Source organism: Danio rerio, chromosome 10 (assembly GCF_052040795.2).
Source record: "Danio rerio strain M-AB ecotype USA chromosome 10, GRCz13ab, whole genome shotgun sequence".
Lineage (NCBI taxonomy): Eukaryota > Metazoa > Chordata > Actinopteri > Cypriniformes > Danionidae > Danio > Danio rerio.
Window position 1 is genome coordinate 23,646,511 of NC_141030.1, and position 13,678 is coordinate 23,660,188.

Here is a 13,678-nt window from a genome sequence, read left to right on the forward strand (position 1 = left end):
TATCTTTGCTCTATCTTTGCTTGTAATTTAATAACAGTTTTTTATGCATGATTCACTCCCCATACAGAATGATCTTACTCAATCATTGACTACGTTTACATGGACATCAATAATTAAGTTATTTGCCTTAATCTGAAAAAGACAATAATATGATTAAGGTATTTACATGAGATTCTTTTTGAATGTTCTTTTCATGATACTGTTTTATATGTGAAAGCAGATAGATTGATTAATGTCATTGCATCGCGCTATCCATCTTTTCTCTGGAGTTTCATGTAATATCAGGTGTTTCATTTGAAATTGTTCTACTTTTACTGCAGTTTGGCACTTTCACTTTTATTGAGGAACATTTCATGCATGCAGCCCGTGACAAACGAGATTTTGGATGCGAGTATGACCTGCTGAAAGAGTGTAGTTTTAATGGAATTTGATATTGCTTGTCATATGGGAAAAAGCCTCCGCATTAGGCGATGCAGGTGTCTGTGGTCCTTTACTGACTTGGTAGGTGCAGAGAATAGTGTCAAACAGCCGTGTGTATAGACTGTCCTGCTGCAAAATTCAGCAAAATATCCTACACACAACATAAAAATGAATTATTGTGTTGGCAGGTTTTTCCAGCAATGTCCAGCCATAACAAAGGTTTTGAGAGTAGGGATGCAACGATTAACCGATTTCACTTTTAACCGTACTTTAATTCATCACAGTTAATTAATTGTAAAGGCCTTTTTCTGCACAGAAAAAAAACTGCTGCAACAAATGATTTTAACTATGGCTGAGGCTACTATTAACTTAGGGTTGTTCACAAATCCCGTCTTCTTAATTTCCAATTTATGCACACATATTTGTAGCGGTCCATGCACTGCGCTCACGCTTTCCGCACGCACCTAGTTGAAAGAATGGCACGAGTCATGTGACAAAACTGACCAGTCAGCGTAATGCTTTGTATAGAAATATACACATTTCTACTCCAAAGAGAAATAAATACAAAATGAAAATACCAAACAGATTCATAATGTCGATGATCAAAAGAGCCTTTCAGACAGAGGTTCAGCAGCCTTTGACTACATTTGTTCTCTTAAAAAGGGAAATACTTAGCTAATATGTAGCTTAAATACATCAGACAAATACTTTTTTTATTTATTCTTTCGTATTTATTTATTCATTTATTTTCTGTCAATAATTTTAATTGTAAAATTATGCTTATGTTTAAATGCCAGAAACTTTTTTTATTATTATTAAAGTTTTTTATTATTATTTTGTGCTGAATTGTTTGGTTTCTGAGTAGCAATAAATAACATTTTAAAATCTTCATGTGATTTTTTTAAACCAGTGAAACCAAAAGTTTCTGAACCATTTTAAAATTAATGAATGCGTAATAATCGTGATAACCATGAAACTGTGATTATTCCTCAGACTTTAATCGTACAGCCAAAATCTATAATCATTGCATCCTTATATGATAGCAAAATAAAACACATTTAAAAGGCAAACAAAATGAGTAGCTGTGGCCCCTGATAATACACCTAGATCTTATGAAATAATCAGTCTGTGCAAGAAACAAAACTTTTTTTACAATGCAATCCAATCTTGACAAACAGTTCAAACACATACATGGCAGAGTGAAGTGTGAGCTTTCTGTCACTAAATGCTCAGTGTTGTTAACTATAGCGACTGATGTTAATTATGTGTTGCCTTTATAGGTTTTGGATTCTCAGAATGCTGGAAGCTGACTTGCATATTATTGAATCATTAAAGGACCACAATTTCTGCATAAATCCTCTTTAATATTCCACTGAAGAAAAGAGTCAATGGAGAGCAGAAGCTGTGATAGTCGCAAAACTACACTTAACACTGTGGAATTGTGGTAGCATCAGAACTGCTAAGAAAACATTATGCTTTACTGGCCTTCAAGCCAAACTTACAATGTCAGATGGCCATGTCTGGCTGATACACATCAACAACAACTCCTATAATGTTGGTCAGAATGAAAATCGGTATGAGGCTAGTAGGAGAAAAGTTTGCTTTCACATGTCTCTAAAAGTGGTCAAAAGTTTGGATTATCAAAATATGCAACTTGAAAGAGTAGTTGCTACAAAAAGGAAAACTGTTATTAATTACCCATCCATGTGTCATTCCAAACCTCTGAGACATTAGTTCATCTTTACAACACAAATTAATATATTTTCAATTAAATCGAGTCTGACCCTCCATAAACAGCAACAGTCAAAAGATGTTCAATGTCCAGAAATGAAACTAAAAACTTTGTCTAAATATTCTGTGTGCTTCATCAGTAATCATATGAAGCTCCAAGAACATTCTTGTGCACCAAAAACTGTAAAAACTACTTTGTTTACCAATGTCTTCTACATCATATCAGGGTACACATTTACTATGGGCAATACAAAGCTCGTCTATTGTGCTACTGACTCTAATCACAATATGTTGAATTGACAGTAGTGATCGCAAACCCTGACCTGACGAGGAAGACATTGGTAAACAAAGTGGTATTTACAGTTTTTTTGTTTTTTTTGCTGCACAACTGTGTTATTAGATGGTCATATTATCACAATTGAAACACTGAAGTCACATGAAATGTTATGACAAAGTTTTTTTTTTTTTTGGACTTCTGATTGTTGCTGTATAATATATAGAAGATCAGAGAGCTTCAGGTGTTCATCTAAAATATCTTAATTTGTGTTCTGAAGTCTAAATTATTCATGAGACCTGCCAGACCTGCCAGAGTCAAGCCCGAGCTGTGTCACGGACCCACGGGCACACAGTATTTAGCCGTTCATGAAGGCTCATATGCGTTTGTTTCCATGATCCACGCGGTTTGTTGCATGTTTTCCCCCGCGATCTTGTCAGGGCCGATCATACAGCAAAGCTGTGTGTGTGCTGCTAGCATTTTTGTCGGGAGAGCAGCACGAGAATTAGAGAATGGCGGTCGCTGACTTTAATCATGGGTTCGTTTACATTCAGACACATCACTGTGCTGCTGTGTTTGCCTAAATCCTCCAGATTACAAGCAGGGCTAATGGTTAAAATAGACAGGTCAGGAGACCTGCTGCACTGAGTCTGCTGGATCCGGGAATTGAGGGAGAAGTCCCCATATATACGGTTTACATGAACACACTTATCTTTATAATTATATAAATTGTGGTTATGTGTATATGAAATTACGAATAACAAATGTAGCAGGGCATTAAATCACTGTTTATTTCTTTGCATTTTAACTTTGTAAACTATAAACTCATGCGTCTCCTCACGGTTTGTCTCATTTTGTGAGCTAGCTTCGTTCGCTCCCCTTCTTCCCTGCTGGCCACGCCCACTCCTGCCCGATGCTCGCGGAGCTCCACGCCCATTAATCATGCATCTTTTGAAAAAATTCTGAAGTAGACATTAACTGAAAGTGGGGGGTGTCATGGCCCTTTAAAATTACCTCCTTTTCATCAGGTTGTTTCAAGTGTTTTATTACTGCCGTTTTGTTCCTTTCCCACTTGTCAACCAGCATTCAAATGCTGTCAGCAGGTTGGCGGTACCTGTCAAAATACTCTCTGTGGCTGTTTTTTGTCTGCTTTGTGCTCAACCAGATTATTGCTGCGTAAAATGTCGCTTGATGCATCTATAGCGGTTCACACATCTAAAGAAATCACAGTGCAGTGCCATGTTGATGACGACTCAAGTTATCAGACACCAGATAAACTTTCTATACACAAATATAATGTAAATTAATATAAAACAGTAAACCGTGTCCTTTCTGGCCACAATCGGCAGCAGTTTCAAAATTTTGCTCTATTCAGCATTAAATTCAATTTAGCCTACCCAATTCACCTATAGCGCATATCTTTGGACTGTGAGGGAAACCAGAGCACCCAGAGGAATCCCAAGGGAACGCAGGGAGAACATGCAAACTCCACACAGAAATGCCAACTGACACTAACTGAGGCTTGAACCAGCTACCTTCTTGCTGTGAGGCAACAGCATAACCTACTGCACCACTGCATCGCCGCACATAATTCTGGAGGCACTGCTCTACACAACTCTTATTTACTGCTCTATTCATTGCAGGTCACAGAGATTCAGCTTATTGGTCAGTGAAAGTCAGGGAATTTGACATTTGGTTTAAAGTGGGAATCCTGAATATCAGATGTAAACAGAGCCTCAGCCTCTGCTGTTGTTTGAGGTGATATTTGTGATCAGATTCCTGCAGAAACAGCAAATGGCTCCAATTTGAGGTTACCTTTAAAGCACACTTCACAGCATAAACAAAATCCAATGTGTGAGATCTCCATACAGATGGTATAATTGAATATCCGCGCACGTGTCAAGTGATTATTATGTGCTAATTGTCTTCAGTCGCCTCTCGATGAAGCTTTATTTGTGTCTGGAGCTCAGGGACTCCTTTTAGCCAGATTGAAGCTGAATTGCAGACGGCTTGATGCACATGAGTCCTTCATCTGAAATGGTAGAGCACCTTCAGGGTGATCAATCACGTCAGTTTAAACAGGCACCGTCACGCCAGACTAAACCTGACCTGAGCTGATGGCTTACCCTGCTAACCGGCACAGACAGATGCTTTATGGCTGAGAGAGATGGAGGAAAACAAACCGACTGTGATGTTTGGTGCGACAACAGATTTCTGTCTTACTGCCTTTGCTTTTGTTAGAGCTTTGTTTTAGGTAAACATGCTAATCGCAATTTTAGCTTTAGTATGCTGTTTATGGGTGATTTTCTGATCTGGGTTACCCAAAATTAATTTAACCATAGTAGATGTTGCCTTATTCATTATATTTTGATGTTTTTTTATATATTACACAGGCCCATAGCCGGCCTGGTGAAAAGAGTGGTTCTTTTTCCCCCCAAAATGGATCTTTTTGCAATTATACGCCTCATTTTCTATATAATTACAGAAGTTAAATTCTGCATTTTAGTGACATTTTAAGCACTACTCTGAATTAGCTTATCAGATGGTCATCATAACCACACTTTTTCACTATTTTACCCAAGATTGTTTTCAAATATATTTTAATATGGGCCGCTTTTGGTGCTTCACACATTTTTATTCATTTTTTGTTTCAAGAATAAGCTTCAAGATTTAGAATAAAAGTCACTTGTAAAAGATTTGCTTAACAATAAAGGTGTTTTCTTGCACAGCTGGATGCTGAACTTTGTTAGCATTGGCCAGAACTGATTAGCTGAAGTCACTACAGCCAACAGAGGAACCTGCTTGGTCTTGAAGCCTTTTTCGATTGTTTTAACCATGATGGCATAGCAGTTAAAATAGGACAAATGAGCTCATGTATGGGACAAATTCTGGACCTTTTTCAATGAGGGATGTTTCTTTCGAACCCTTCCCAGCTTTGGGCCTGGTATTCATTCATTTATTCATTGTCAGTAGTCTTATAATACACACAGTGTCAAGATGATTTATTGCCTTATGTCAATAATTTATGAGTATGTTTTGGACGGTATGGTAATAATTTATGGTATGGTTTGTCCGATGTGTTTCATGAATGTAAGACTGGTGACCAATGACAGGCAGCTTTCCCCAGTTCACAGGCTTAGGGTCCCTGCTTAGTGGTAGGATTTATGACGGTTTGTCCCAAATTGACAGTTGAACCAAGTGTCGGGCTGATTTTGGCAAAGATTTACAGTATAGTTAGATTTGTGGCAATGTGTATGGTTTGTCATTTTTACAACCTATGCTGCTCTTCTGGCATTCCAGCTCCTTCCAATCTGTGAGTGTAAGCAGTGGGGTTTCAGGTTGGGGGTGTAATGGGTAAGCAAATTTAGAATGAAAGAATGGCAGTAAATAGTTTTTTGTAATTTGGTCCATACACATGCAAAGCTGGCTATCCGGTGTGTTTACGATGTTTTTACATTTTTTTTTTATTTCCTAAAAAGTCGTTTGACTTTTTTTTTGTTTTGTTTTGTTTAACCATGATTCTCAAGCCTCTGTCCTATCTGTGGCCATTTTCTGTGGGGGAGAAGAAAAGGTGTCATGTTTTGTGTGCCCTTCTCAGAACATCAGCATGTGTTTATCTCAGTACTATCAGTACAACACGATCTAGAGGCTAATGTAAAAACTAAAACATTAAGCAGAAACAAAAAGTATTCAAACAAGTATTTCCATTGTTGCCTTGTCCAACCTCAGTGTGTTTGAGCCACAGTTTTGTAGATGTACATCAAGACCTTTTAACCAATTCTTTGAGTTCACATATACATTTAGCATGTCAATGTACTGAAAGTATGTTGTGTTTACATTTTTATTTATTTTTTTGCTGTTTAACAAATGTTTTGGGTATCTGCTTTAGGAGTCAGATTTAATATGCTTGTTCCAAAACTGACAGTTGAACCGGGTCTCAGTCGGATTTGGGCTAGATAAACTTCTAGTTAGAATTGTGGCAATGTATGGTTCGATGTTGCATCTCATTCTTTTTTTTATGACGGTGCTCCTTTCCTGACTATCTGGATTCTTCCAGTCTGTGAGTGTAAGCAATTGGGATTCTGGTTGGGGGTGTAATGGGTAAGCAAATTTGTAATGAAAGAATGCCAGTAAATAGTTTTTTGTTTCTTTTTTTTTTTTTGTAAACAGGCCTATACACATGCAAAGCCGGCTATCCAGTGTGTCTGCAATATTCTTAATTTTTTTTCTTAAAAAAAGATAGTTTGATTTTAAAACATTTAGGGTTAAACGCTGTTACCCAGGCCTCATCTATCCTATCTGCCATCCTACTGTGCCTGGATGGTGACTATGAGTCCAAATTCTGTGGGAGAGAAGAAAAAGTGTCATGTTTTGTGTGTTTTTTCTCAAAACCTTCAGCAGTTTTTATCCCTGTACTATCAGTACAACACACAATAGAGGCTATGTATAAACAAGAAAACGACAACAATAACAACAAAAACAACAACAAAAAAAAAGTCAAAAGTATTCAAACAAGTATATCGCTCTTACATATATTGTCTTTTTACATGGGGATCATGTGAAATTAGCAGTGTGGTAGTATTAATGATTTTTACGATGGCAATTTTGTGTATATGTGCATCAACACTTTATTACCAATACTTTGAGTACAACGTAGAGCAAACTGAACTACTAAAAACAAGTTGTGTGTACATTTGTGTTATTGTTTAACAAATGCTTTCATTCTGATCTGGCCCCACAGATAGTTTGTAAATTATAAAAGGAACAAACATAAACCACATTTCGCTATGTCAGAATATAAATATAAAAGGAAACTGTGATTTTTAAGCATACCTCAACATATCGCACGTCACTATATTAAGGTGCTTTTGTCAATCCGCTTCAAAAAAACTGTTTTACTTTAGATTGTTGTTCAAAACGAAATTCAGCACCATTTTCTTCAAGTGCTTTTCTCACTTCAGTAGAAACATCATGCCCAGTTTTTATGACAAACATTAATTTCAGGAAAAAATCTATTAATTTATTACTGAACATTTTCCTCAAAAATGTGTTAAAAATGCTTTATGCGTCACGATCAACTGAACTGTAGGTAATTGGTACAATAGTGTTAGGTTTTTTCACCTACTTCTGTATGTGTAAATATTTGGGCTAAAAACCTCACATGGGATTTTACATGCCTACAAATATATGCCACACCCGTGTTCTATACACACTTAAACCCATATCTAACGGCGATATTCTTGTCCACAAAACACTGATGTAAATTTTAAAGATGTGTAATTTACAGTAAAAATCTTTTTGTATTCATTTGAAAATACTTTTGTAAAATCTTAATTTTAGAAACTATGTTTACAGCACTAGATTAATTCTAGATTTGTATCAAGATCATGGACAACACTGTGCACGTTTTTGTTTGACAGTGTTTTTAGGTGAAGACTCGTTTCTGATAGCTGTCAGCATTGTATTTACAGAAAAGATACAAGAATAATTTCAATATATTTGTGAAAAATTAACAAGTTTCATCATGAAAATGTTTTTTTTTTTTTAACATGTATGAACGGAATGCTTATTTTAGAGTAACATGTTTCAAATTATTTACTTGCATTTTTGTTTTAGAATTAAACAGGTATAGCTCATGCGACCACGGCACAATCATGGTGTACTATTACATTTCTGAGGGTACACTCAGAACATCAAAGCTTTGTTTGAGGAATTTTGAAAAAAAATTGTTCACACCAAAACATAGAAAAGAACAGCTGTAAGATATGTCTGTTTCGAACAGTGAGCACACTTCAACATACGCTATACAAAACCTTTAATCAAGAACTAATCTTTTCAACATCTACCATAAAGTGAAAGAGCTGATAAAAGATGTTTTATCTTTACTACCAACTTCTAGAGTGAACGACCACAAAACATTTTTTTTTTTCCCAATTGAACGCAGCACAAATAAATGTGTTACATTTTTAATGTCTTACCACCTCTAACTAGTATTGTTTGTGATGCGAAAATCCATGTGTGGTTTTTTTAAACTGCAAACAAATTTATGCTATGCCTTAGTAAAACATTTTCATTCTAAAATCTCCCATGTTATGTATAAAACATACATATCTAACTAAAATATAGTCATGAACAAAATCACTTATGTAAATTAGAAAAATACGCAATTTACTATGAAACCCCCCCCCCCCCAAAAAAACATTTGTAATTATTTTACAATGTGCTGATTTGTAAATGATGTTTTCTTCTCTTAAGATACAATCTTGATATCCATCAAGATCATGGACAACATTGCACACATGGTTTTGTTGGGCGATATGTTCGTAGGTGAGGACAATGAAACGAAACGAAACACAACTAAATTCTAAATCCAACTAAATTTAGAATGTTTTCATTATCGAAAAAACTTTTCAATGTGTAACATTATTCTTTAGAGTAACATGTTTCAATAATTTACCTGCAGGGACTACATTTTGTTTTATACGTAAGCAACAGGTGTACACACGACTACGACTATAGTACGACGCTATGATACGATTATTGTGTTTCTAAGGGATCACTCAGAAAACAAAACATTTGTTTTAGGAATCCGGATACGTCAAACATGCATCTATCATGCTAAACAAGAAAGAAATACATAAATGTATGTGAATATTCACAGAACAAACTGATTATACTTTAAAATGTATTATAAAAAATCATTAACCAGCATATAATTTTTCAACAACTAGCACAAATTAAAAGAGCCGGGGATGACTCAACTACTTTTCTGCAAACATCTACACTGTAAGAAATGCAGGGTTCCACACAATTCATACATGTTGTCCCAACAAAAATTGATTAAGTTAACTTAACACTCTCAACAAAATTTATGTGCGTTGAACATAAAAAAATTAAGGTCGTCCCAATGAAATCTCAAGAATTGTTTTTGAGTGTAAAGTGAAAGTCCAACAAACAGTTAACAGATTTTAGCATATGAAAGGGGTAGTGCTAAAAAAAATAAAAAATGTTTATCTCTTACCATCTTGTTAGCAGTGTTAAAGCACACCATTACAATACAAGCAGATTCAACAACTATGATGTTAGAAGGGCTTGCAAAAGTGTGCACAAAACCGTGTGAAACTCAGGAGGCCGAATCTGAGATTCTAAAACAGGAAAAATAAAGTAATGTTTAGGATGCAAGTACAGGTCCCAAATGGTCTAGTGTTTGACTCCCGGTATGGGAAGCCCACCCCTTATTGCCCTCCTGAACAATAACTTGGTAGGACAAGACACTATTAATCCTAAAATAAAAAAATAAAAAAAAACAAACAAACATTTTTCACCACTAGAATAGTTATCTGCATCAGAGAATAATTCACAGTTGTTATTGTTTGGCTTCATATGTTTTTAACAGTGTTGACATTGTCAACAAAACCATGTTAAAACCAAAAGTGTACAATGAACACCTTTAAGAAATTCAACTTTAGACTTTTTTTTTAAAACATGTATTTCAAATCATTCAGCATCAGGTGTTTAACAAAATTTTCTTTCTTTTTTTTCACCCTCAAATCCATATTCTCCATCTCAAATAAAGCAAAAGCTCTGGTGCACATAAGGTTCTACAACTCGTGTCAAAGTCTTTTTTACCACTGTCAGTGTGATTATGTTATACTACTGATGCAAACACGTTTGGAAAAACTACATGGGTCAATGCTTTTTTAAAGCAAAAATGTTAACAATTATGCATGAGTAAGTAGTAAAAAAAAAAAAAAAAAAAAAAAAAAGTTATTTCACAAAGATGTATTTTTTAATAAAGGTGTGTGCTGTGTATTAGAAAAGAATATAATTAACATGTCTTTTTTGAAAATCCACTCTTCTGAACTGTAATGGTAGGTTGGATTGCAAAACACCATGTTTGGTGAACGGTATTGCAGTCAAACAAGAAGTGTGTGTTCAAAGAAATTTCTACAAATTAAAACCCACCTAGATAAGATTCTTTAAAACTAAAAGTTTCATTTTTCTTTTTTTTCTTTTTAGTTTATCTTTTTGGCCCGTCTACTCTATGGTTACAAGACATAGGATGAAAAGTAGTCAACATGAAAAGTAAATCTCACTGTTTCTCATGCATAACATAAACTTTTACACTTAAACCATATCTATATACTACACTTACAGCTACACATTTATGTCTTAGTCAAAAAATGTCATACATTTATTTTTCTATAGTAAAAAAGCAGTCAATTAATTGAAAAAGTATATATTTTCATCCAGACCCAACACATTAAAACATAATAAAGACATCGTTCTGACCTACATGTCTGATCCAGGAAAAGGGTATAACCGCTCGCTGTAGTGCTTTTGTCTACTTGAATAAAATAAAAATCATGTAGTCGATCATTTTAAGGCATGTAGTTAACAGAACAATAACATGTTGTAACATATCTACATTGTTCTACTTTTTATTTTGCATAAATATTGGTTTTACCAAGTTGTCATACAGCAATGTGCTTTAAAGAAGTGTGATTATAATTTTTTTGACATTTCACCATGATTAAAGGACATTTGACTATGCCTAAAAGAGGTAACACATTAGAAAAAGCTATTAGAATTCTCTTAGATGGTCTATGCCATATGCTATAATCTATATACCAAACAATATTGGTTACTGTTTATCACAGTGAGCACACACCATTGTGGATATATGTATAAAGCATTTCATAGTTGCAGATTTGATCCTTTGCTCTTCTTTTGCACAGCAGTGTTTTAATATTTCTGTAATTTTGGACACACTGTTCTGACACGGCATACCCCATTTACTTTTTTATCTTTACTTTTTCAGAAAATATCTCAGACGTACGACAGTATTCCTTTAAATGTACTCGTTTTAACTACGTATTCAATTAAATATTTTAGGTAATACATGTCAAAACATAACGCAGCAAATGGATCTTCGAAATATTTAGTACCGTTTAGACATTGACGTATGTGATGGTATCATCAGTTTTATAGGTAGTTGTGCTTTAAAAAATACAATTAATAAATAAATAAAACATAAAAAAGAACAGTAAGCACTTGTTAGTTTTACCTATCTCTGTAATTAATTTTGTTCTTAGATTAGATTTGCTTTTAATTTTGTTTTGAACCATTTATCACAAAAGAATAATGTGTGTTTAAAAGTTTTATTTTAAAACACAAATATTGTAGAATGTACATTTATACATTAAAATAGTGAAGAAAAAATGGATAACATCAGAACGATAATCATAATTTTTTATGTCAAACACATATTTGAATACACATTGAAATAATGACTAAAAGATGAAAAAGAAAATAATCGCAAATTAACAGCATACCATTAATAATGATATAACAGTCTAAAGAATATAAAAACTATACACAAAACAATGATTATATGTTCTGATGTAATCCATTTTTTCTTATATTTCGAAGATCCATTTGCTGCGTTATGTTTTGACATGTATTACCTAAAATATTTAATTGAATACGTAGTTAAAACGAGTACATTTAAAGGAATACTGTCGTACGTCTGAGATATTTTCTGAAAAAGTAAAGATAAAAAAGTAAATGGGGTATGCCGTGTCAGAACAGTGTGTCCAAAATTACAGAAATATTAAAACACTGCTGTGCAAAAGAAGAGCAAAGGATCAAATCTGCAACTATGAAATGCTTTATACATATATCCACAATGGTGTGTGCTCACTGTGATAAACAGTAACCAATATTGTTTGGTATATAGATTATAGCATATGGCATAGACCATCTAAGAGAATTCTAATAGCTTTTTCTAATGTGTTACCTCTTTTAGGCATAGTCAAATGTCCTTTAATCATGGTGAAATGTCAAAAAAATTATAATCACACTTCTTTAAAGCACATTGCTGTATGACAACTTGGTAAAACCAATATTTATGCAAAATAAAAAGTAGAACAATGTAGATATGTTACAACATGTTATTGTTCTGTTAACTACATGCCTTAAAATGATCGACTACATGATTTTTATTTTATTCAAGTAGACAAAAGCACTACAGCGAGCGGTTATACCCTTTTCCTGGATCAGACATGTAGGTCAGAACGATGTCTTTATTATGTTTTAATGTGTTGGGTCTGGATGAAAATATATACTTTTTCAATTAATTGACTGCTTTTTTACTATAGAAAAATAAATGTATGACATTTTTTGACTAAGACATAAATGTGTAGCTGTAAGTGTAGTATATAGATATGGTTTAAGTGTAAAAGTTTATGTTATGCATGAGAAACAGTGAGATTTACTTTTCATGTTGACTACTTTTCATCCTATGTCTTGTAACCATAGAGTAGACGGGCCAAAAAGATAAACTAAAAAGAAAAAAAAGAAAAATGAAACTTTTAGTTTTAAAGAATCTTATCTAGGTGGGTTTTAATTTGTAGAAATTTCTTTGAACACACACTTCTTGTTTGACTGCAATACCGTTCACCAAACATGGTGTTTTGCAATCCAACCTACCATTACAGTTCAGAAGAGTGGATTTTCAAAAAAGACATGTTAATTATATTCTTTTCTAATACACAGCACACACCTTTATTAAAAAATACATCTTTGTGAAATAACTTTTTTTTTTTTTTTTTTTTTTTTTTTTACTACTTACTCATGCATAATTGTTAACATTTTTGCTTTAAAAAAGCATTGACCCATGTAGTTTTTCCAAACGTGTTTGCATCAGTAGTATAACATAATCACACTGACAGTGGTAAAAAAGACTTTGACACGAGTTGTAGAACCTTATGTGCACCAGAGCTTTTGCTTTATTTGAGATGGAGAATATGGATTTGAGGGTGAAAAAAAAGAAAGAAAATTTTGTTAAACACCTGATGCTGAATGATTTGAAATACATGTTTTAAAAAAAAAGTCTAAAGTTGAATTTCTTAAAGGTGTTCATTGTACACTTTTGGTTTTAACATGGTTTTGTTGACAATGTCAACACTGTTAAAAACATATGAAGCCAAACAATAACAACTGTGAATTATTCTCTGATGCAGATAACTATTCTAGTGGTGAAAAATGTTTGTTTGTTTTTTTTTATTTTTTTATTTTAGGATTAATAGTGTCTTGTCCTACCAAGTTATTGTTCAGGAGGGCAATAAGGGGTGGGCTTCCCATACCGGGAGTCAAACACTAGACCATTTGGGACCTGTACTTGCATCCTAAACATTACTTTATTTTTCCTGTTTTAGAATCTCAGATTCGGCCTCCTGAGTTTCACACGGT

At 34.0% G+C, this 13,678-nt stretch overlaps 2 protein-coding genes across 6 annotated transcripts in view; both read left to right on the top strand.

Annotated features, from left to right (window-relative positions):
- xpo7 (exportin 7) overlaps positions 1–1,937 on the top strand; it is a 47,077-nt gene extending 45,140 nt beyond the window's left edge. Inside the window, exon 29 of the mRNA XM_087269222.1 lies at positions 1,701–1,937. Within this exon, the coding sequence (XP_087125348.1) occupies positions 1,701–1,730 (30 nt within the window). The 3' untranslated portion in view covers positions 1,731–1,937. The remainder of the gene's footprint in view (positions 1–1,700) is intronic.
- Positions 1–13,678, top strand: part of dmtn (dematin actin binding protein) — a 50,212-nt gene that overhangs the window by 8,360 nt on the left and 28,174 nt on the right.